General features: G+C 38.8%; 1 protein-coding gene across 2 annotated transcripts in view; it reads right to left on the bottom strand.

The window, feature by feature from the left end:
- Positions 1–5,950: 5,950 nt before the first annotated feature.
- The window catches only part of NOL10 (nucleolar protein 10), a 51,852-nt gene continuing 31,472 nt past the window's right edge, over positions 5,951–26,330 (bottom strand). Inside the window, exons 14-22 of one of the 2 annotated variants that reach the window (XR_007375441.1) lie at positions 21,920–22,046; positions 21,056–21,135; positions 20,838–20,936; positions 20,367–20,456; positions 18,424–18,597; positions 17,814–18,061; positions 13,721–13,823; positions 7,753–11,163; positions 5,951–7,653 (exon numbers count right to left, since the gene is read on the bottom strand). Coding sequence is in view for 1 of the 2 variants with exons in the window: in XM_048937590.1 (XP_048793547.1) it covers positions 11,044–11,163; positions 13,721–13,823; positions 17,814–18,061; positions 18,424–18,597; positions 20,367–20,456; positions 20,838–20,936; positions 21,056–21,135; positions 21,920–22,046 (1,041 nt within the window). In the remaining variant the exon portion in view is untranslated. Of the gene's footprint in view, positions 11,164–13,720; positions 13,824–17,813; positions 18,062–18,423; positions 18,598–20,366; positions 20,457–20,837; positions 20,937–21,055; positions 21,136–21,919; positions 22,047–26,330 lie in introns of both variants that reach the window. The other variant, XM_048937590.1, reaches the window with a different exon arrangement.

The raw sequence follows: 26,330 nt of genomic DNA, 5'->3' as shown, positions 1-26,330 counted from the left end.
CCAGGAAAAACACTACTGATAATGGTGAGCCTGTTAGGTGGGAACCACTGTCATATCCCTAAGCAAACATGAACTGCACCATAACTGTATCCCACTCAAATAAAGGTTTTGCAATTGCTCTTTAGAAGATCACTGTAAGCCTGAAATACCAATACCTGGATCTGCAAATGTTTGTAGGATTTTCATCTCTCCCCAGGCACTCTGGCAGTTTGCAATCCTACTGCCCTTGCCTAATCCTATAACAACATAAGAAACCTATGCAATCACCTCCAGTTGCTGAACCGATTCTCCAGCATAAAATTCAAAGCCTTCTACTTACAAAACCTAACCAACAATGGCATTTCATACCTAAACTGTTACTGAATGTGGCAGGAGATACCTTTGTAAGTCAAAACCATAAGAGTTGCAAGGGCACAAAGTATAAAAAGTTGACTTTGCTGATTTCCTTTTAGGAAATAGAAACAGATGAAAAAAGAATCAGTGAACTGCTTTATTTGTTTATAAATATTTAAAGATTCTTTCTCCCTTTCTTTTTTTCATCCTTGATTGTATCTTCTCAGAGAAAAGGGTGTCTCTGGTTTAAGTCCTTAGTAACAGAAACCAGGACACAGAGATGTTTTGACAAGTACTGTCTCTAATTAGATCACAAATTTCAGAGAGCAGGGAATGTACCTTTTTCTGCCTTCCGCGTTAAGGCAGAACCCATTTGCATTTAACTGCTAATAAATAACTCAAGAAATTTTCAGTTGAATAGTATGAGTAACAACTCAGGGCCAAAATATGCCTTTGCTGCATTAGCAATAATCCCTGCAGCATGTTGAGAAGGTTTTGCTGGTCATGAAGGAAGCAATTACCTTATGCATAGCTTGATTAAGGCTGGATGCAACTACAGTATGGACTGCACTCTCTACATACAGTCCAGCATCATTAGGGGACAGGGCAGTGGCCATTAAGGCTCTCCACACCAATGGAGCCATTTTCCCTTATCTTTTTGCAGTATACTCCTTGCCCCCAGTGCTATCTACCATAACCATCCAGACTGACTGGCAAACTAAGCAGCCTTGCAGCTGTCACAGACAACATGCAGCCAACACCATTCCACCACTGGCAGAACTCCTCCAGAGTCAGTGACAATACAGCTTGTGTCAAAGCAGCAGGGCTGATCCTGTTGACTGGGGCTGTGGAGGTGGAAAAGACAAGACCTGCAGCTGGAGTCAGAGCCTGAAGAGAATCAATTGAGAAATTATGCAGGAACAGTTCAAGGCGCTGCATGTGGGATGAAAGCCGGCTTATGAATTTAATGAATCTAAGAAATTATTCAGTAATAGTTCATCCCCTGCCATGGGATCCCTATAATTAATGTAAGTAGCATCCATTAGAGCCAATACAAATTAGGTACTGGTCGTTCAAATTAATTCTTTGCCTTTGGGCACCTTTAGTTACACAACCAAGTAAAAACTTAACAGAGAGAAGAGTAAGTCCATCTTTCTCAACAGCCACAAGCTAGTCAGCCCAGGTTACAGACCTGTAGTTCAGTACGGTACAGATATGGAGCACAGTCACTGTAGCAGGCTCTCATGGTATCATGCTTCTCTTCTTCCCTGAAACCCGTGATCAGCTTTTCCTTACACTCAGAAACCCTCAATACTTATGTGAGGACAATAAAATCTACTACAGACAGATGTGATTTAATGCTGTTCAGCACAGTGTAGAGAATACTGCTTCAGGAAGCATGAGGTACATGTCTGAAGCACTGATGATACGTCTGGACAGATTGGTCTCACAGATGTATTGAAGACTTTCAAGAAAGAGTAGGATAACTGCTCACAGAACTGCTGCAGAGGGAAGGCCAAAAGTACCGGTGTTGTCAGGCTCTTCAGACAGCCTTCACCTAGGACTTCAGAGCTGTGGTCAAAGCAGGGGTATGCCTGCACTTTTAGATTCAAACACCTTTGAACTCTGAGCAAGTTTGGAGGACAGACTAAGTTCTGGGAAGATGCCTTAGCCAGGAGACAAGTTTTGGCCTATGGGAATTACTGTCTAACAAAAGAAGTTAGTTGGCCAGATGAGTACCTTACATAATGACAGATTCTTAAGCCCATCTGTTTCTTTATCCTGGTTTATTCATCTGGATGTCCTGAAATGTATTAGTCAGTGTAGACATGAAGTAACACATGGAACGCCAGAAGTAGGGTTGTCTCAAAGTCCAAAGCTCCAAAACATGCTGAGATCAAGACATTATTTCCACTTAGTTCCTACCAACTGTCACCAAAGCCTACCTACACTAGAATGAAACATCAGCAATGATCATTTTCCTTCTTAGTATTTCTATTTAGTGCAGAAACTGGTTTGCTGTTAGGACTTCATAACTAACAGCACCTTGAAGAAACAAAGAGGTTGTCTATCAAACTTCCTGCAATGATTCTGCCCTCTGAACAGTACTCACTGGAACCATTTTCGGTCAGCTGAAAAGAGGTTAGGGAACCTGCTGCTGGTCACTTTCTTGATGCTGTCATAAATATGCCTAACCAGAAAAAAAGATAGAAAGATAGAAAGGGTTCAGACAGCTCAGCACTTCAGCGGTCACACTGCAGGCACTTCAGACTGCTGCTCCACACAGGCATCCACTGACTCAGACCCTGTGATTAGACACTGCTTAGCTATCCCATCCTGGTAACTCCACGAGTCGAGGTGGGAAAACAAAACAATATAAAAATTAGTGGAAATTGGGAAAAAATTAGTGGAAAAGTTTGAAAGAGGTCACTTGATTCTTTCTGTCTGATCAGCTTTAACAGCATTGTCACGTTGGCTGGAGGAATCCAGTGGGACTTTGTCGTTGTTTTTGTACTTTAAAAGAAATTGAAATGCAAAAAACAACCCCCAAAACAAAGCAGGTCAGGACAGGATTCCATCCTCTAGGAGAAAAGGGTGGTAAAATTAAAAGCTAGAAAGTTTTCAGTGAAAACCCCAAACCAGAACAGATTAATTTCAGCTTTTGGAACTTAGACAGTTGCATTGATAAGCTCTTCTCCGTTGGAAAGCGTTTCAAGAAAAAACATCTGGCCAGATCCCAAAGGATTTTCCAGCTCTCCTCTTTCTCTTCGTTCCCAGCTGTTGTACTGGCTGTTTTACTTATGCTACTCTTTTTCCATATTATCTATTTCTAATTCATCTAATTTCATGGGGAGTGGTGGCTTCTTTGTTCTACTTCCCAGGATCTTCAGAGGCAAGTGGAAATTCAATTTCTTAACTGACACGATATGTCTATTGCTTCTCCATGATTAAGAGGAAACATAAGTATCATCAGAGACCCAGACATCAGCCCATTTGTAGGCATTACTCTCCAGAAATCACTTCAGTAGTCATCGCATGCACTCTCAGAATGAGGACCCAAAAACTCCTCTGTAAAACCACTGGAGCCAACAAGCTGCCTGCCTGGCCCATTGGTGATTTCACCCTCGGTTACACTGAGGTGTGACTCTTTGAAAGCAAAACTGCCCTTGTTTGCTTCAGTACTGGCAGTCCCAAATGTTGCCACTGAAATCCGCTTTCCTTCCCACCACCCCAGGGAGATCAAGCGCTTCCTGAAGAACCAAAACAGCCATGCTCTGCTCCAGAGAAGTTTCCAAGCTTGTTTAGCTTTTACAGAAGCCTCTCATGGGTTTGAGAGATTGCCCAAGGAACTAAAGAGCTCTCTTCTTTCAGCCCTCTTGAAATACTCTCCTCTAAGCCAATCAGCACTTCTGATTTCATCTCTAACTGGCTAAACTCAGTTTAGTGATGCTGGTGCCCAGCTACATGCATGTTGGGATGTCAGACACGGTGTTCTCTACCCACACCTATGCTTGTAAACAACAGTGCCAGGCCCAGGACGAAGCACAGCCCAGACTCTATTAATTTTTTAATTGCTGTCATGTAGTTACCATGGCATCGTGCAAAAGAGATGAGTTGTAACTTGTCTAAAATACCTCAGATAGAGGATATTTATTTGCTGTGGTGATCTGTTTAAAAATATCACCTCTTATTTTCAGTACAACAGTCCTGTAGGGAAACCCCATATCTGCACGGGAAAGGAGGAAAACTGAGTAGCTATGACAGGAATGTCACAGCCTTCACTCTTGATTCCATGTAAAAGAATATCTGTGGAGCCCCAACAGACAAGATAATTACTTTTCACTACATTGTCGTTTACATAAGAAGATAAAATCCTTACAGGGAAGCAGGCAGTCCATTACGGCCCCTACAGTATACACTTCCCTGGAGATACACAATTGCAGCGTTTCAAAGGTTACAACATATAAGAAAATACATTTATAGGAGAAACAGGGAAATGGTATGGACATAATATCCATTACTGAAATATGAATTCTAATTCTTCTGAATGTTGAACTTCATCTATAATTGCACACAATGCTTCAAGAGCTGGGATCATTTCTAGTAATGTAATAGTGAAACTACTGAAAAATTGTAACAAAAACCCAACTCCACCCTAAGCAACCAGATCCTTCCTAAAGTAAGGCTGCAATAGTGGTACAGGAACACACTGAGCACACTGGGAAGAAACGGGATTTCTTTTGTTAAAAAAGTCTGCACAAAGCATGTGCCAGCTCTGAGCCCCCACCATGCACTCGGATGGCCCAGAACTCTGCATCTGAGATTGCCCAAATCCGTCCTGTTCAACATTAGCCTACATGCATCTACAGACATCCATCTGCTATTGCCATGCTAGCGGTCATTCTCAACACTGTACACATTTTTACTATAGATCCTGATATCAAAAGAAAATCTGCAGTGTAGATACAGGCACCTCACAAGAAATAGCCAGATGTTAAAACAGGAGATAATAAGTAGGAGAGAATGGCTTTGGCAGAAACTGCTGTAGGGAAGGGAAGGGTGGTTCCAGGAACTGTGAGTATAAATTTTGATTAGGGCTGGGCTGGTATTTCCCACTTCAACTGCCTCCCTTTCTCTTTAATGAGGAAATAGGATTTTCACTTTTGCCCCACTCAATGAGTGATTAAATGGAAACAAGGACTTGCTTTCACAGGTAAGCCAATCCAAATGTCACTTACGTATGCCAACACCAAGAACAGTGACATTTTATAGAAATACATGAACTCGCTGCAAAGCAATTATATTTAAACTGTAATTGAATGTAACAGTCAATGAAAACACAGCACTTATTTCTGCAAATGTTTCTTTCCAACAGTGAAAAAGGAATTATTCTTTTCTGAGCAGCAACAGCGTTCAGGGTCAATTTTCACTCCTTGAAAATGCACTGCAGTCTGAAAACACAAAGTAAGCAAAGAACAGAAGAGGAGAACCTGAAAAACCAAGGTCAGCAACAGACAGATAAGGCTTTGAATTTACACTAAGGGTTGCACAGACGATTCACAGCCGCTGCAATTTTCCTTCACTTACATTGAAGGAAATTTGCTTACTTTACCTCTGCTTATGCAGGGTGCAAACTCATCTGTACCACGGGTTGCTTGCAAGTTTTTCATATGGAAATGGCACTTACAGTGCAAACAGGACAACATGTGCTGCTTTATCAGTAAAAATTTGCACTAGGCTCCATATAGATCTCTGAACAAAGGGGAAGGAACTGACAGCAGAACACAGCTAACGTGAGCGCAGTCACCAAAGAGAGGAAGGGGGAAAAGGGAGAAAGCCAAGATTATACTGGGGAATGGGTATGGGAATTAGGAATAGCCAGTTTTAGACAGAATGACTTAAGAACAGCATCACAAAGTTCACCTTTATCCATCTGCAAAGTCTTGAAAGTATGAGGATTCTTTTTGTTCCAGTTGTGTAAACTACAAGCTTGGCTGAATCTGATTATTGTCTGCAGGCTGCACTATAATTGTTCATTTTGGTGATACAATTGGACTGCTTCTTCAAGATAGCAAAGAGACAGTTATTGAGCAAAATGGGCTTTGAAACATGGAGATAATGATCAAGAGCTGAAGTTTATTAATAGATATATGCACTTTCATTCATCTTATAAAACCCATGCTTCCCAAGATCAGACAAAATATATTAACTATGGATTCACACCAAAAAAGTACTTAATCTTCATGAAAGAGATACAAAGATAAAACTAGTGAGCAATTCAGCTGAAGGATGGGGCAAAAGGGAAAAATGACTCCAGTCATTAGTGCCGCATGCCTGTTCCCTGCTACAACCAACTCCACAATCACCACACTTGAGGGGTCCTCCCAGGTTTACATATCCACTCCCCCTCCTCAGACACGCTCATCTGTACCTCTGGGGTTCCTGCAGATGTTTCATCTGACATTGCAAATCTTCCAGTGGGCACCACACAGACTCCCCAGGCAAGCTGTTCTGCTACTTGCAGACAAAATTGGAAGTTTGCCCTTTGAGTCTTTCTTCCTTGAACTCAGGTCTATTACTCATTTTCCCACCTAATGCAAACACATGCACACAGAAAAGGTGTTACATCTTGTACAAGATGAGGAGCTGGATGAGAGAGGCTGCCCATCAGTGTGAAACCACCTCAGTTGTTTGTGGCATCCCCTTTGGGCTCAAGGAATTAAACTTGAGAATGATAACACAGAGAAGTAATGGGCAAAACACAGACTGGACATTGACTAAGAATGTAACAGAAGAATTTATGACGTAACAGCTGTGAAGAATATGTGAGGTAGTAATGTGGTAATAGGATGAGGGGTGGAGTATGTGCAAATTGTCCACATTGATAGGTTGATTTTGGTAGAGAGTTCTTTTTGTTGATGAAACCAACACACTCTTATTACTAAGTCTCCATGTGCTTCTATTTCTTCCTAGGATTAAACAATTAGTTAAGAATATCACCAGGTATCCGCCCCAAGGCAATGTGGTGATGGGTGGCAAGGTATGTGAGAGAACGTGGACAGGTACCTGTCATGGTTGTGATGGTTTTGAATTTCATCTCTGAAGTGCAGAATCATAAAAAAACCCCAGTGGAATACTTGAATGAAAATACACCCTGAGCTCAAGAACAGGATAGAAATTGCATGTTTCAGTCTCTGCTGGATCCTGTCCATGTTGCAGGAACCCATCAGAAGTAGAAAGCTGCTGTATAGAGTCCAACGTGATGAGATGAGGAAGGTACTGAAGGAGAAGGCAAGTTTAACCTATTTGCAGAGGTAAAAGACATCCAACTGGCCCTAAAAACTGCCCAAAGAAGAAAGCAGACAGTAATCTACAATGGGTCATGGATTGTGCCAAATACCCTGTGGGAGTGGCTACAGCAATGGAAGCAGAACAGTAGTGGTGCAGAGATGAACTCATCTGGGCTGTTGCACTGTGACAAGACATACAAGACATTGCTGTCCAAGCAGAAAACATTGTTGTAGAAGTACAGCACACAGATGCTCACATACTCAAGAAACAAACCTCTGAAGAATACCAGAAAAATAAGCAAGTAGACTGGGTTTCAAAAACTGAAGTGGCCCTCCTTCGACTAGGAGCTGTCTGTGGCTTCATGAGTCCATGAAATATCAGGGTGTCTGTGGAGAGATGCCACACACAGATGGGCTCTGGATTGAGGGATGGACCTGTCCATCGAGGCTACCACACAGCTCACCCAGCAGTGTGGAACGTGCTGCAATCAAGCTAGCTGTGTGATTGAAGTGCTTCCAGAACAGTAACCTGTGGAAAGGATTCCAATAAGGCGAGGCCTAGTGAAATGACCATGCACTACATACTCACAACGGTAGAAGGTTTCTAACCAGGTGGCCAGAAACATACCTGGTAAATCATGCCACTGCCCAACGCACCATCTTGGGCCTGGGAAGGCAAGTTCTGTGATGTCACGGTATCCCTGAGAGAATCGAATCACTTCTGAAATATCCTCATAACCTCCTGGGCCAAGAGACAAAATAGAGACTGAGTGCTTCACATCACCCATCATCTGCTAAGTGAGGAGATGGTTAGAGAGTGAAGCATGGAGTTTTGCTGGCCAGCAGAACCTCTTTGCCACAGTTGAGGAGCATAGCACTCCTGTTGTGTGTAAACTGGAGAATGCCCTCCATTTCAAACAATTATGCAGCCACAGGAACTGCTTCTTGGTCTGTTAATAGCATTTTTAAAAGAAAATTACACAAGAAATTCTGGTTCATTGTTAGCTGAATGACTGAAGGCCTGATGTAAACAACAGTGCTTGTGGAATAAAGAAGTACTCAAGTATAAGCTCAAGTACTCAAATACATCAGATTCAGGCTCTTGCTAGTATTCCACAATTCCACTCACATTTAACCTCTAAAAGGGAAGTTACTCACAGTGAGCTTTTTCTTTTTTCTTTTTTTCCTAACTGATTATCACCACTAAATTTCATACATACAAAAAGTCAGGGTTTCCAGAAGGCCACAGCATACAGTCACTGACCTCAGAGCAGGAATCTTAAATACAAAAAAACACCTCAGCAGCTGCTGAGCTTCTAGGAATGGCCATACTGAATCAACAATGATTCCTGTAGTACAGAAAGTGGTATGGTTAGCTAAATAAAAGTTGATGTAACGAAAACGATACCCTAATAAATGCCTTTTTTGGCTGCATTATGAAGTTAATTAGTTGCAATGATGCTGCATCAATATGTCAGCTTCTGTTGAAGCTCTCAAATCTTCCCCTCCTATCTAGTCTTTTATCAATGCTTTTTATCAATCCCAAGAATCTGAACATGCTTCATGCCAAATCTCTAAGTACACTAACAGGCTCTGCTACCTCTTCCTTTGCCAAGGGTTTCATTGCCTGTACTTAAAGCCAGCTCTAGCAGAGTACAGCCAAGTAATTGGGTACCGGACTGCTACGAGAAGAGTTGTGTGAAAAAGCACTGGAAAGCTTTGCCAAAGGCTTTGACTGGGACTGCATCACCCTTGATCCTCCTCTAAGCTATGCTGCAAGTATGCCCAGGCCCACCCAAGTACCTCCCTGATCCGTACCTGCTAGCTTGCCCTTGGATTTGCCTTTTCATTACAGACTTGTCAATTTGGTCTGCTGGTGGAACTTCATTACCATGAGCTCATGAACTTTGCTCCTGATTATTGCAGGACTGCACCCCCTTTAGAACTACAGACCTGTTTCTGATTAATTCTCACTGGTCTTTCAAAATCTGCATCAACCATTGGTGAGTATGAATTGTAGCTAAGATGAAGACTGCGCAGAGCTTTGCATTTTCTGCATATTACATGACTGCCTATTCCATTATGATCTCATGTAAGAACTGAGCAATCAAGTGCACAACAAAGAAATTAATGAACAAAGAACCATCAACAAGGCAGGTGCTCCTGGGCAAAGAAAGCAGAAGAATCTACAATGCAGTGGTCTTCCTTCTGAAGAGGCACATCACAACTGATGAAGCTACACAGGCCACTCATGAACATTCAGACTCTTGAGTCAACTCTAAGATTCTCATTTACAAATGCTATCTGAGGCCACCAATTTTCTAGGATTATTTTCCAGAATGGCTGGCATCCATTACTCAGACTCCTATCTCTAGTTTGCCTCACCGTACCTATACTGTGCAAATCACATTTTTAAATGAAAGGAAACAATATAATTGAAACCAGCAGCAAGAAATGAAAGCAGGTACAATTAAAACAGAGAGAAAAAAAAATCCAAATGTGTGATCAATTATCCTACATCTAAAAGACAATAAATCTTGATTTAGAAAAGCATCAGGCTTGAAGAAAGCAAGATTTCCCCATAACTTTTTGGTTCAATAGTACGATAAATACCGTCCAGAAGATCTGAATGGATTAATAATCTTTCTGGTTTATAAAGCAAAACTCTTAACGACTTCCAAGTCTCAAAGTGATTTATAGTCATGGGTAGATTCATTGATTTTTGATTTAGATTCATTGATCCAAAGTTCTTGGATAGAGTGAAAAGACAATTTAAAAAATCATTTAAAAAGCAATAACAAAGCTCCCCTAAGATCAAAGGTAAAAAGAAATTATTCACTGAACTAGTGAATTACACTAGTTTGCTCAGGGACACAATTTAGTGGAGGGCTGTTAGGGTAGCATGGTTTGGTCGTGGTTGAACTCGATGATCTTTAAGGTCTTTTCCAACCAGAGCAATTCTATGATTCTATGACATACATGAATTAAGGGTTTTTTAGATTAAAAAAAAATTAAAAATGTATCAAGAAGAAATGCTCTACCCCGCTTAGCAACAAGCATTCTGTTGGTAATCAAAAATAACAGACACAAAATAAATATATTCTTAACATATGTCCTAGTTTCTTAACTTAGTTACCTAAACCAACTTCGGAGGAATGGAGGTTACTTGTGTGGCCTTAATATGCCTTGTATGCAAATACACACTATTTAACCTACTTTGAATAATGGCTTGCTTACCAAAACATATCAAACCGTTTCTGATTAAATGCAATGTTCACAAAATTTAACTTGACTATTCTTCTCCAATTCTCTTTTGTACATGAGTGTGGAAAGAGAATCCTGCTTATAGGATGACTCAATGAAATCTCAATTTGCCATTCTCAGTTGCTCTCACAGCAATCATTTTTACCTCCTCTTGGACATACAGGCAACCCAGAACATAAGAGACAAAGCCAATTTCTGAAAAACATAGTTGTTATGTCATACAAGAAGCAGCATAAAAGAAAAAAAAATTGTTGTGCTCTTGTAGAGCAAAGTTTTTAGACAAAATAATTTTCTCCCGATCGTGTATCTAAAAAGTCATAAAGAAAGACTTCAGAAAGCAAAACCAGTTTTCTTAAATTAAAGACAGTCAGCCTCATTGTATACATAAACTCTTATATAGAAAACATACAGGGTTACACAATAACCACTTGCTGGTGATTTCTGCACAAATACAGTTCGCTCTGGAGTTTATAACATACCATATGCACCGCGTCCCTTGGACAATACTTACACTTTCATTAACTTTTCAATAACTAAGACAGAGTTTACAAGTTCTGGTTTCTGTTCATCAATGAAACAAAATACAAATGCACTGGTACTGCAAAGCCCCTCTTTCAAATTAAAAATAAAAAGTTTCTTAAAAAGATAACATAAATCAATGAAACCGTTGTCCTCTTCCATGTTTGCTCTTGAGATGACTAGCAGAGCGCCTGAGAGCTTTCCTCTCTTGACGATGCTGCTTCTCAGCTTCCTGCTGTTTCTTCTGGTGCTCGGTCTAGAATGTTAAAAGGTAAAAAAAAATAGTAATAATAAACAAACAACAAACCCTCAAGTTCTTGTAAAATTATGAACCACATCATTGTTCAAATACTTACATATCAAGTCAGAAATCCCCTAGGGAAATCTGGAAACGTTCCCAGAAATGGTCCCACATTATCTTATCCTAATTTACTTCATTTTACCGAAACAAACAGGTTTTATAAAATGCGGTCTTAGAATTTCATGGAAGTGTTTGCTATGCTGTAGACAATTCTAGAATCATTTCAAACATGACAATAAACAAAAATCTCTGCACCTGTGAATGTTTTTCCTCTGCATCAAAATTGTACCAAAAGGAGTTAACTTGCATAATACACAGAGGGAAATGCTGTTATGGCCATAAATGTCTATTTTATTGGGAAGCCTGAGTGCTTGTCTTGAAAATAAGCATGAACTGGAACTAGCAGACTTGAACTACCCATGCTCAGGCAAGTGTCCATGTTATAAAATTCTTCAGCAATTAGAGTGATTTCAACAGCAGCACAGGTTAGCTGCATTAACAGTGCTAGAGTTACGGTAACTCAAACAGCTGCATCCCCACGGCATCAATAATTCTGTAATTAACAACACCTGTAATTCTGTAATTAACAACACATCAGCCCATTTTTCCCTGAGCCCCCCATTAAAAAAAAGAAAAAAAAGTATGTCCAATACTACTGTAAATACTTGAGCAATTTAGAATGTGTTTTTAATATTAATTTGCAGTGATATAGCACACTGAAATTGAAAAAACAAAACAGAACAGAACTTCACATTGTAGGAACCAATTAAAATCCCCTGAAAACTAAACTGCAAAATATCAATGGCAAAATTTCATTGCTGAATCTGCCAGGGGCAGCTGAACATCTGCGGGCTTGACTACAGCACAACAGCCCCAATCCCACTGACTTACAAGGTCAAATGATATCAGTCTCATGGAAGCACAACTCTTTCCTGCTAAACCTTTCTACTTACTCCTATATACTCCTGCAAGTTAAGGTTGGGACATCACAAACCAGAAGCTGATGATCAGAGCAATACAGAATTCTCTTCTGGCTTCTCTTTATCACAGAATCATAGAATTACTCAGGCCTAAAAAGGAGCATCAAAACAAAGCACACTGCAAGGACTTCTTCCTAGCTCTCCCAACACTTAATGTAGACAATTTTTTTCTTTTAATTAGACTTTTAAAATCTTTTAAATACAAATGAGCACAACTTCTGTATTTCACTAAAGCCACATCAGTTAACAGTTGATGCACATGATCAGCAATGAATTAAAAAACTCAAAGCTACTGCATATCTGATGGAATCCAAATCTTCACAAAGTTTATTGTTTACCAACAATTGCAAGAAACGATGTGACTCAGCCTTTTCTAATTTAAAGTGGCTATGAAAAAAACTGTGCTTTAGAAGCCCCGGAAAGGCTTTTTATACAGCTGCAAGACACTGACGTATCAGTTACAGCAGTTGGTAAAATGGTTATTCTGCAGAGGAATCTGTGGCCGATTTAGACATCAGCAGACTTTAAATTCCAGAAATACAAGAATTGAAAGCAGATGAAGCAGTAAATGAACAAGTAAAGGAAGTAATGTAGAAATACCTCAATAAATTTGGCTTTTTAAAAATTTATTCAGGCACAGACAAAGTGATCAGTTCGATCTTTTTTTTTTTTTTGTGATGGTAGTTTTACTGATGAGAAGAATATCTGACAGCTGCTAAGAAATATATTTGGAAAGAAAAAAACCTTACTTGAAGAATTTTTTTTTTTCATTTTTAACTGAAGTACATTTTATCAGCTGAAAAATTATCAATTAATATGGAATGCCAATCTTCAGCTTTCCAAATGTGTCTTTGGTTCTAGCAAAAAAGACCCCCAAACCTAAGCAGCAGGAGTAGCAGATGCACACACATTCCATTATAACTATACTATTTAATAATCAGCTGTCTGTGACCTACAAAATTCCTCAAGATAGGAAAGAAAAACCCTTTAGGAAAGGCAGATGGGCAGCAGTCAACCACACACTTCAAATGGAATTTGGCAAACACAAGATCAGAGCTCATTCTCATGATCTGCGTCACACAAGTTCAATGATAAAAGTGGATGGGAGCCCTGTTTTAATCATGCTGAGACCCAGCAGCATTATCAGTCAGGAGAAAGCCTGTCACTTACAGCATCCCAATTGTGCCAGGACCTGCAAACCAAACTCTGACTAGTGCTGGCACTGATGTCAGCTAAGGTCACAAGCTTTTGATGACATACCTCTGCAAATAAACTACTAAAATATGGAAGCCAGTATTTTCCACTGGAACGTAAGATTTTACGAGTGCTTCCTGGCCTATAAGGGTATAAACACACAGAGTACTACCGGAGGCTTTCGTTCTCTTGGTGAGAAGCAGAAGCACTGGCAGCACATGAAGGGATGAAGAGGGACATGTGTTTGACCGCTTTAAAGTTCCTGTTCCTTCATGCTAAACCTAAAGATACCTTCTGCATCTCTTAAATGTATACATACGTATCTATGTATATCTCACCTTCTTTAATTTGAACGTAGCCTGTTTGCTGCCCACTGTCGTATCAGATACATTGAGTGTGCCAAGTTTTTCTTCAAGCTTTAAACGATCTCCGAGAGTTTTCCTGCAGAGAACAATTAACATTAGTCTCTACTCTTGCCATCTTCTTACCATGAGAACTTCCAGTAATGCAGTCAAAATGAATCTTAGTCTCCCTGAAGCCCTTCAACCCTTCAATGCCATATGTCTAAAAATTAAATCACCAATGAACAGAGAAGAAATACAAGTTCCAATTACTCCCTCCAGATACTGCTTACATAAATTTAAACAATGTTTCTACTGAAAAGCTCATTGTCTTTTCTTCTAAAAAAGCATCAGGCCTCCAGCTGAGAAGGAGACCACACCCCACTATTGCTATACCCTTCCAAGACATTTTAGAAGAAGTCAGGTATATTCAGCTGCAGTAACAGATAAAAGCACGCACACAAAAATACTTAAGGCAAGATCGATCCAGTTTAGCTGGTATCTTAGAATTCCTAGCTTAAGAAACACTTCTGAAGGAAGGAATTAATCTTGACTATATCTTAGAATTAATCAGAGAAAGAATCATCACTTCACCATCAACAGCTAAATAATCCAATTAGAAATGATTATTCAGACACTGTGTCTCACAACAGTATAACTGAAGTAGTTTTGCAAGTAGGAGACACACAGACAAGTGGGTCTGAGAACTGAAGAGAGAACCTGACCCCACAGCAGTGCCACACACTTCCCTGAAGTAGAAGGTGGAAAATAAATCATCATAAAAATACACACGAGTAGCAGCCACCAAAGTCAATGCATTTTCTATGGATGAAAGACTCACACAGTGTGCTCTACACACAGAGCCTCTGAAGTCTGCAGAATTTTGGTTAATAAGCCATTTATGCAACAGTCTCTTCAGATTAACAGTGAAAAATTACTGTTGAGAATTACTTTATTTCTCATGACTAGGTACTTTGATTGTATGTCTTTTTCTGTAGTATATTTTTCATTGCCTACATGTAAAAACTTGTTCCATCTGTGCAAATCAGGAAGACAAGCTAAGCCTTAGAGCTAACTATGGCAGAAGATCAGTCACTGACATTGTGGTGGGATTTCTACATCCAAGCGAAGTTCCACTTTTTTCCCCTTTGAAAGCGAGTTGGAGAAATATGGCTTCTACCCAGCAATTATCTGGCATGACTGCCCAGACACTGCTTCAGTCAGGACAAAAACTGAAAGGAGGAAAAGGCTTTAAGTTCGGGATTTTACTGAGTAAGCACAGATATGGCCATATTTATCTGAAAATGCACGGATCCCAAGTGACAGTGAATCACACACACCGATACACGCAAGCTTAGCACTGCTAGGAGCACTTTAAAATCATTCTCAACAAATAGATTCCATTGATACATTAAGAGTGTTATCAAAAGCAATCTCTCCTGCCTTGTGGTTAAATGAAAACTGACCAAGTGCTGCTTTTCCTCTTTACAAAACAACAGAGAAGAGTCTCTCACGACTGTTCCTGCTATTGCACTTAAGCAATGCTTAGGAAAGCCAGCTATGTTTGTTGGCTTCTGTTGACTGTACTGCATTGATCTATACTTGACTGAGTAGGATTACTTCAGTTTGTCATTTTTGTGGGCTACAACTTCAATGACAACCATTCTGAAGGGATATCAAGAAAATCAAAAAAGCTTTGCAGACCCTGATTAAAAACAACCCTCTCTCCTTTTATGTATTCCTTTTAAGTTGCTGTGCAAGGAAATTATATGTTAAGTAAACAAAGAAAAATTCTGCATCTTTACTAATATGTTCAGCAGGTTTTCGTATCTAAGCACAAGAACACAAAAGGGGGAAGAGAAATGTAGACAGATTTGAGACAAGGTATTTGTTATGATCGCAAATAAGTTTGGCAGCTTTCCTGCACAGAGCGCTGCATAGACTGCTGGTCTGCTAAGAAATTTATAGTATGCACCACCACTTCAGAAGTTGGGCTTGGAGCCCTGCTGAGTCAGGAGCATGTCAAAAGAAACACCCAGTTTTATGTAAGTCATAAACTGTTTCCTCAGGTAGAACATTATATGATTAGAGAAAAAAGAACACCTAGCCATTAAGTGCGTAGCGAAGGTATTAAGGCGCTTAATTATATTGGTCACAGACCATCATTCCATAGCTTGAATAAATCAAATCAAAGACAAACATGCCAGCCCCACCAGACTGTACATGCCACTACAGTCCTTCCAATTTTCAGCACACTAGCTGAATTAATTATTTTTATGCTGACTATTATCACTGAGGAAGGCCAGCAGAAAACACATTTAAGTATTTTTCATAAAATTCAGCTGTGTAAAAATGCTTACCAAACAAGTTAGGTCACAACACAGACTAAATCATTAGGATTCTGTAATCATATCAGTATAACCGGCTGTAATTTTAAAGTTTGCTCCCTGAATTTGAGGAACACTGAGCTTACACTGTCAGAACAATGCCTGGATGAACACAAATGGGATCACTTCTTAGGCTAAAAACCCAAAGAAGTCAAGTCTCATCTGTGAATCTAGTGCAGAGAGTGCATGCAACCTGAGCAGCCCTAATGACACGTCACCCCTCAAAAAATATTCTGCATGGAACTAACAGTGAGACTTAAGGCAGATTCTCTCATCCCTCAAGCAGTCTTTCATAAGTCTTTCCATGGTTTATGACATCACTGATATTCCTCCATCTCCTGGACAGGACTCTGGTATTTGATTTCATTTTTTCCTAGCTGAAGCAAGAATTTTTCTTCCCCTAAACTACAGATTAAAGATTTCACCTCATTCTGTGTCACTCTTTAAAAACACTTTTTTCTAAACATTTCTCTTCTCTAAAGCTGTCTTGGCTTACCTGCCTAAATTTCAGTATGCTTTTTCACGTTCAAGTGTCCCATATTTTGAGCAAAACGAACTCTTAATATTTCAATTTGAGAGTCCTTGAAAATTTCACTTAGAGGTCATAACTAAATTTGTGTGAAAGAACAGCAGGCAAGCAGGCTGCAGCCATCCTGCCTTAAAAAGGAACTATTTCAGTGACAAAGAGAACACAAGGCCACTTGACCACTTCGACCATTTGTTTCGGGCTCCTTTCACATCACACTTTTTATAGGACAATTCCAGTTAAAAATTTGTTTGGTTAAGGGAAAGGCTGTATTTTTATCACGTGTTTCTTTACGTATCTCCATGGCTATCATGACGCATCTAAGCTGCATTGGCAGTTATTCATGACATAAAAAAACCATCCCTATATTATTCTTTCTTTTTTTCTTTGAATGTATTATTCCATTCGAAGTAAAAAAAAGTAATGGCAATTACAAGATCCATCTACACCAACAGCATGTTTCCAACACTACTTAAAATTCTGCCCTGCATCCAATGCACTGCGAGAACTTTGAAACTATTGTCCCTCAGTGTTTTAATAGTAGAGTCTGCTCTCCAAATAATAAAAGGCCACTAAACCTCATCTTCCAAAGGCCTAAACTCACTTCTGAGAAAAAATATCAGTGAGATTTACAGGCATTATTAAGCACCTCAAAGCCAAATCTTCGTGAATCTAAAAGATAAGTGTGCCCTTCACACAGCACAATTTTTTCTTTTACCATCTGGAACCTACTTCAGATAGGGACTAATCATGCAGCATTCCCAAGCCTTTCAGAGGAATCTATAGGCAGTATTTTACATTCAGACTGTCAACCTCATACTGACACCAGTGGAGAAATATAACCAGTCTCAGAGACATCACTGCTATTATTTGTGTGAGCAGCAGTTTGCCAACAATGAGTAATGGATCCTCAAATCTGGCTGAGAATATTAACCTCTTACTCATCTCATTCACATTGTCTCTCTGGCATACTTGAAATGTTGTATTTGTTTAAGAACAAAACAGAGCTTTCAACGACTGTGTCCCCCTAAGTCATATCCCTGAATCACCAGATGTGGCTTTATTAGTGCTTCCAAGGCTATCATGCTAACTAATGAAAATGCCACTGGCTTGTGTCATAGAGAAATATTTGAGAATCTTTCACCCTCCGCTGTTAAAGTAGGAACATTTGTCTTACTTCATTAACTTTTGTTTTTTGGCAGAGTCTTTGAAGCTTCTGAATTCCTCTCCTTCTTTAATCTCAAAAAACTGAGGTTTTAGTAATGTTTGCTGATCCTCCTTGAACCTTTCCTGCCGCTTTACTTTTTCCTCTTGGCGCAGAAGCTTGCGCTGTTTCCTGACCTCTTCAACCCAACCTTTTTCATCATCTGAACTCTCAGAACTTTCTGCATCACTTGGTTTTCCTTCTGGTTCTTCCTCCTCTTCCTGCAGACAAAAATAGTATAAAATAAGAAATCACCAACTAATTTTCTTTTCGAACCATTCCAGCAATTAGACTGACAGATTTTACACAGATACAGTTGAAGAGATACACAGTTTGAATGAAAGCACTATCAGCTAATGCAGCAATGAAAAATAATAAAATTATCTCCGCCTACACATCGTATGTCCTTCAAACCTACATTGATGTAGGCATACATCTGAAAATTAGGATATTATAAATCACATCTAAGTAGTGCAGCTGATAAGAGAGACTTGCATTGCTTCCTTCTTTCAGGATGAAAAATCTGAAAATCTGAAACAAAGAAAAATACTGCTTTTCCCAGTCCAAAAAGAGAATATTATACCTGTTCTCTTGCTTCCTGCTCCTGTAAGAGCTTAAGTTTCTTCTTTCTTTTCTCACTTATCTTAGAAACAAGTGGGTTAAGTAGCCTAAATTCTTCACTCTGCTCATCTACCTGGAAATCAGGATTCTCAAACATGACCTTAAAACGATCATCTTTGAGAAGGCTAGGCAGATTCTGGAAAAGAAACGAAGCATCAGTTAGTTATCAAATTCCAAAACAGACATTGGTAAAAATATGTCACACCTTTTCAATTAAGCAAAGTTCAAAAGCAGTATGTGTCAGTTATTTTGTCCTTCCAGGTCATATAAATTGAAATTTTTCGTTATATCGTTATGTATTCTATTACTTTCACAAACATCAAATAAATATCATTCTAAGCTTCCTGTAGGCAGGACAGGCTTTTATGCACACTACAGACACCTTGAATACACAATTACTGGTATTTCTGAATTAGTGTTTCTCATACATTCAGCCAGATAGTCTGGAGACATGCTGGTATCTATTGACTAATCAGCAGTAGCGCTGAGTACAAACATTCTGCCTGGATGAGAATGACTTTACAACACAAAAAAAAAATTATCAGGGTAAACACTTCTTTATGCAATGCTACTGCTGTTTTACTGTAAACACATAAAAGTGTTTCTATACATCTTATGACAGTTTCTTCACTGTCCTCACATACGAAAAGGAAAAAGCAGTTTCATTCATGCTGAAGAAAAAAAAATATGAACCCAGTATAAATGAGGTGTATTAAGAAGAGATCAAACTACAACTTCAGCTCATACAAATACTGGCTATCATTGTTTCAAATCATTAAATACACACATTTTACAATAAAAGCTTATCTTTTAATATCACCAAACTTATATCCCATTCAACCCACACTAGCACTAGATTTTCATTTTTATCTATCAAGTGGGGAAAAAGGATAGAGAAAACAAGTGTAAATTTCAAATGTGGAAGTTGTTGTGAAAGTATGACCTGCAGTTTCATTTGGAAGCTGAAAATTCAATCAGTCCCACAGTCACAAATAATCAGAACATGCATCTTTATGTACTCTTTAATCTATGTAAAGATGCAATGTGTTCCTGGGCAAATCACCCCCCACATAAGGTACTCATTTCAACACAGGCTTAGAAAGCTGAAATTTAAGGTTTTAATACCACCCACTTTTTCAGTAGTTCATACTTCCACTGTATCAACTGGTTTCATTACATGCCACACAAAGCTAATACCTGCCTGCTGTGAATGCAGCACACCTGTGAGAATGAGCACCTAGAAAATGCTACCTATATAAAGAACCTGAATTCTGCTAATATAAAGAGGCTGATAAGACAAACTTCTGCTGTGCCATCTGCTCCCATAAGAAACTAAACATTAATGACTTTTTTCCTTTATGCTAATTCCAAGATAAAAATGGATTACTTCAACATCAGTAAAATTTTCTGTTGCATAAGAATGAGCTATTTTAGCTACTTTATATACAGTTGACTACATTTTATAAAGAAAGAAAGGCAATTATATTGAAATACAACTTCAGGCAGCCTCCTGCTCCTCGTTTATACCCATTACATCTATCTTGTCATGGTTACCACCAAAATACTAACAAATGAAAACAAATGTTTTTTTTTTTTTTCTTTTTAATTGAAAAACTGTGGTATTGATTTTGTATTCAACTAGCTTCTGGACCCCTACAAAGCTCATTATCATCTTCAACGGCAGGTATTTCAAAATTTGCAATATAGATGACAATGTTACTGAAGGGCCTTTCTAGCTCTTTAGTTATAGAAGCCAATCTTACAGTCACCCATTAGAGTAAGTTATTTATGAGACAAGAAAGAATGGATTTTTGAATCTTTTGGGCAGAAAAGAGCAAGTCAGTAACTGTAAGCATTACCATTTCTGCATTCCAGGTCAGAGAAGCACCTAAAACAGACGCTCACCTTTTGTTTCCTTTTTCTAGTAGCCTGTTGTTCCTCTCCTTCTTCTTCAATCAGTTTGAGGGCAAGCTCTTTATTGACCTTGGGAAGTTTCTAAAGAATATACATGGAATGCTGGTATAAATAGAATACTGATATAGAAAACAGTACTGCGTTTATATATCTCCTTTCAGAGTACACATTTTAATGAAATAAGGCTTTTATGTTAAAGACAAGCAGAAACAACAAGTTTTATCACCAGGTTATCTGCTCAAGCAGCAGAATCACTCATCTGTGGGATTGATATGCATAAGAATTTTATGGCTCCAATCAAAAGTTTGATAAATTAAAGCTAAGTTTACTTTTTGTCTCTGATGATAAACAAAATCAAGTCCTATGTAATTACACCTGTAAGGTCCTAAGTAATTACACCTCTAAGATACACTTAGGAATACATCACTCTATGAATATGTTTTCAGAAGCATATTCATTTACCTTCAGCTGAACTCTCTGTGCACGTGTTTCTTCTATTTTCTGTCTTATTTTCTCTCTTCTGTATTCTTCATAAGCAAAAGGGTTGGCCATCATTTTTGCCTTTGATTAAGCAGAAGAAAGTAAAAAGAACATCATTAATACAGGATACAGTCCTGTTTGTGGGGAGAAACATATTTTATTGTTAATAGTGAAAGTTTACAAGCATCATCCTCTTTTACCTTATGGTAAAGCCTTATGTCCATGAAAAAACCATGCATATATGCTCTGAGCAATGATGATCCAATGAGATGAGCAAGGCCTGGGAAAAAATTACAGAGAATTTCAAAGAGCTTTCATGGATAAAGAACTATTCCAAGCTAGCCACTTCACTTACTCAGTTCAAGACAAACAAGAACTGCTGACGCGATGCATCAATCTCTAACAGTCACACCCAGTACATCAAGACTAAGTTAAACAACAACAAAAAAATCAGACAGCAAGAAATCTAAGCTACTTCAGAGCAACAGAATCAGTATTTCTTACATGTTACGCTTTTTAAAGATGCCTACAAGCACTGCAAACCATAGCCACTTTATAAAGAAAAACTAAGAGATTTTTTAACAGAAAGTCTATACATGTTTGACAATCACTTTTTTTGCTGTGGCATAGAGACGTTTTGATTCAGAGAATTTTGCCTTAGGTCACTATCTTTGAAGAATCAACAGGGTGAAAGAAATACAGTACCATAACAGATCATAAAACTATCACCCCAGGCCCTAACCTGAGAGTAAGAACCAAAATACTTCAAGAGTTTTCAAATTTTCCTTCCACGTATCTTCTTAGAAATTCAAAACCGAGAAAAAAGAAATCTTTTATAACAAACCAAAGAACAAAAGGTCATCAGTCTGCTATATTAATAACCAAGATGACTGGAAGAAACTACTGCCAATGAATTTTGAATGGTTCCCCAACATTTCTCACTGATAGGTCACATACGAACTACAAAACTTATAAATGTGTAAATGATAAACAAACAAACAAACAAGGCAAACAAAAAAACCTGAGCAAAGATGTCAACTAACAAGGAGATTCAAATGTTTTACCTAAATTTTCAAGGTCTTTTCTGGTTACAAATTTGTAGTCATCATAAACTGTGCTCTCTGGGTTCTCTTCCAGCTCTTCAGTCAAGTTGTCCAAGAAAGAACACCATTTAGGGGCAGGTCCCAAAACCTGTGGATATTATAGTTACAAAATTGCATATTCTTACAGAAAAAAAAAAAAGCCTACAGTTGCATTCTCAACTACGTTGCTGTAATAAATGAATCCCTCTGAAGTCAAATAAACCTTAAGAACAACAGCAGTTAAACCTACTCCCTGCATTATCAATAAGGAGTACAACTGATTATGTGTTAATTTAACAGAGGTCATTTATTTGAGATCAACAATATAGAGACCTAAAGTGTTCCATGTGATCCTAGTCTGACCAAGTAATTTATTAAAAGCTCAGAGCTCAACGTTTCAAATACAATTGAGAAGGTAACTAAGGGCAGTAGGTATCAGCTAATCTGTAAAGCACAGCTGGATCGTAAACCCATTACTTCACTACATAATCATGTCAAATTCTATTCTGCCTTATTTACTTTAATTAAAACAGAACACCACAGGTATATTTAATGTACTTTTATTCAAGGAAAATTCAGACTGTGTGAAAAATAATGGGGAATACTGAAAAACAAAACTTGCATATTTCCGCCATGAGGCAAAGGAATTATTTGAACAATATTATGTGGCACCATCAACTTACTTTTCCATATATGCTTCCCCAACTTCCCAAGTTAATCATTATCTCCCTTCACTTTTCCCTCCTGCTGTTCTGATTGAAATTCCACTCTATCTTGATACACACAGGCATATTCAGCTGTTCCAATATTGTTACTTTAGTAGCTAAGCTAGCTGAATGGAAAAATCCAACACTACATTTTTTTCTCTAGAGCAAATCAGATGGTATTTTAGAACATAAAGAAATCAGTTATCTCCTAGAGAAGGACTCTGAATGAGACTTCCATTTTGTTTACTAAAAATTCACATGAAAAACTCCACACACACACACACACACGTATATACAACATGGTTTCCCTAACAAGAGAAGGCAGTCAGTAGGCATGTACTACATGTACTGTAGTAGTCTTCTACTAGAAATAGACTACTACAAGTCTATACAGATCTTTGAAGACAACTATAGGCAAAAATTGTAAGCTTGTATTCTAGACCATAACAATCTACTGATATTCTAGACTAAAGCTCTGGACAATAATACTCTGCAATACCATTGCATTTGTATCTCGCATGATTTGTCTTTAGATGAGAACTGTAACACCCAATTTTAATCATTCATTCATTCGTTTATTTATTGGCTGTATATTTTAGTCCAATTAGTAAGAGCTTACAGGGAAAGCCCTGAGATGTCACTGACAAGAAAGTTTCCACTCCTTAAAGTATTAGCCAAACTCCCACTTTTGATCTTGTAACAGCTTAAACATCATACAATTTTCAGATCAGTTTTGTGTCAACACTGCAGATTTTCCATGTAGGTTTCTGTTATTTCCTCTCAAATTCACTTCTAAATATAAATGCCAATTTTTTATATCAATTAGAAGTCTAGAAATATAAAATGTCCCACTATTTTTCATGCCATTGAATAAATCAGTAGTCATTTCTTCATTACCATATCAACAAAACATGACTAGAATAGGGAAATCTCCTTTAAACTATACTAACTAAACATAACTTCTGTAATCAAATCTAAGTTTCTGTGCTCATGATTTTTAGCAGTGAGAGTTGAGACTCCTCGACTCTCCAATTAAATAGTTTCCCTTCATTCCATCTTGCTGACACACTATGTAAAGATCACTATCACTTCAATAAACTTTTTTCATCACTGCCATTTGCATGGCACTTATCTGTTCAAGCATTACACACCACATATTACTCATTAGAATTTAGACAACTGTAACCAATTAGGGTAATCCCCACATGTGATCTTGACTGCTGTAAATCTTTAAAAGAAGAACTAAAGCACAAGTTTCAGAAATCACGGAAAAAAGTTTATCTGCTCTTCAGCTATAGCTCCACTCCGTATTGGAACAGCAGCAGTCAAAGCTGGAACTTAAAAGCCTGCAGTACAGTATTTTGCAGGAGTATAAGATTTAGGGGAAAACAGTAAATAAATAAAATAAAACCACAGCAGTGTAACTGTGCGCATTATGGGAACCAGGTTACGTTAAGACAAGATTCAAGAATGCAACTTTTCCCCTGTACCAGGTCACTGGTTTCTGTCTATGCAGCAGCACACGTGGAAAAGCTGGGCTCCACAGCCTCAACTTTACAGTTTTATGAACTATCAGATAGGTTTCTCTGTGAGTATCAGAAAAGTTACATACAGCTAATGGGAAAATTCTTATTAAACGAGTGCACGTCTAAACCTGGCTTTTGCTCAAATATTTCTTAGGCTAGGAAAACCAGACATCATCACCAATGATGTGAGCAAAACAATATTTTTTCTATGTTCACTATTACTCCATTTTCAGCAGAATTACCACTTCTTGAAACAACCTCCACTGATTTCCAGTGAAAGTGAAAAAGACCATCTTTGAAACTATTTTTGCCTATTAACACAGCAGCCCAGGCTGTAGGCTGAGCCAGCTGGCAGCGACACAGGCAGACTGCTTCCTGCTTTCCCTCCTTCCTCCTGAAAGGATTCCAAACAAGATGTGATCAAGGCCTGGGAATCCTCTGTTGCTGGGCAAGGCCACAAGGCACCCCTTCTCCTGAGCAGGAGACACAGAGCAGGGCACACTGACCACAGAGATTTCTCGCTGCAGCCCTCATTCAACATGGATGCTACAGGTGACTTGCCTTTGATGTGCTTTACAAAACCACATGAAGCAAAGATACAAGCTTTTAACTAATATTATTAGCACCAGGCCATCTAACGCCAAATTTTTATTAGTATACATTAAAATGTCTTTTTTTTCCCCTGTGTAAACACGGAAAACAAAATATGACCAATAACGTAGCATTCAACTCATCTGAGTTTACAAGCTGTTCCCAGGGCAAGGCCAAACTGCCCAAGAACAGGAAGATAAAAACAAGTTGACAAACATTTTAAAAATACTATAAAATAGCTTCAGAGAACACAGTTCTATTTTACAAGACAATTCAACCATCTCGTACCACCATGTGCCTTGCATGGTGCAGCTCTGCATAGCACTGTACTGTACTCAAGGCCATGCCTATTCCTTGAGCACCATTCTGTACCTTCCCTGCAATTAATGAACATGAGGATACAGTAGGTGCTACTCTTAGCCCACAACAGATGCTCCTTATCTTCAGTTTGGAGCACCAGACAGCACTTGCACACTTTTAAATGCCACGTGACAACATGACACCAAAAGAACGGGTCTAATCCTAACAATTTTAGATGTGCAATTCACTCAACCTATAAGCAGCCCAAGATGCTCAGCAGCTTCTACGGTCAGATGTCATGAGATTTATATTAATCAACTTCAAATGCACAAACCAACATACGTGCACACAAGAATCTGCTTGAAGACCTGCCAACAGATTGAGGGAGGTGATCCTGCCCCTCTGCTCTGAGCTGGTGAGGCCTCACCTGGAGTACTATATCCAGATGTGGAATACAGGAGAGATGTAGACCTGTTGAAGTGCATCCAGAGGATAGCCACAAAAATGATTCAAGGGATGGAACACCTCTCCTTCGAAGACAGGCTGAGAGAGGTGGGGCTGTTCAGCCTGGAGAAGGGAAGGGTCCAGGGACACCTGAGAGCGGCCTTTCAGTTTCTATAGAAAAGCTGTGAGAAGGGGACAGATTCTTTATAAGGATCTGTTGTGATAGGAGAAGGGGAAATGGTTTCAAACTAAAGCAGGGGAAATTTACACTGGATATAAGAAATAAGTTTTTTACAATAAGGGTGGTGAGGCACTAGCACAGGCTGCCCAGAGAGGTGGTGGATGCCCCATTGATGGAGACACCCAAGCTCGGGGCTCTGAGCAGCTGATGGAGCTGTGGGTGTCCCTGTTCATGGCAGGGGAGTTGGACCAGATGGCCTTTGAGGGTCCCATCCAACTCAAACGACGCTACGATTTAAGGTACCAAATCCACAGAAGTGAACTCAGCAGTTGGACTTTCCTCAGATGGTCAGAACAGGTTCCAAAATCTATTTTTTAAGACATTAAACAGTGAATTCCAGGAATAATTCATACAAGACAGCTATCTCTTCAGCTATCAGATATATCAGAAATGCGTTGAGTCAAATATCAGAGACTCCTCCCAAACTTTATTTATGTATTTTAACAATTAAAAACATGCAAAGGTGTTTATAAGAAGCAGAGATCAGATTTTAAATAATTAAATTGAATTTGTCAAGTCTAAACTGCCTAAATTCCCTCTGGAAAACTAACAGTGTGCACGTGGACATCATTCAACAAAACGCT

The sequence above is a fragment of the Lagopus muta genome, chromosome 2, assembly GCF_023343835.1.
Source record: "Lagopus muta isolate bLagMut1 chromosome 2, bLagMut1 primary, whole genome shotgun sequence".
Classification (NCBI taxonomy): domain Eukaryota; kingdom Metazoa; phylum Chordata; class Aves; order Galliformes; family Phasianidae; genus Lagopus; species Lagopus muta.
This window is presented reverse-complemented; position numbering and strand designations above follow the sequence as displayed.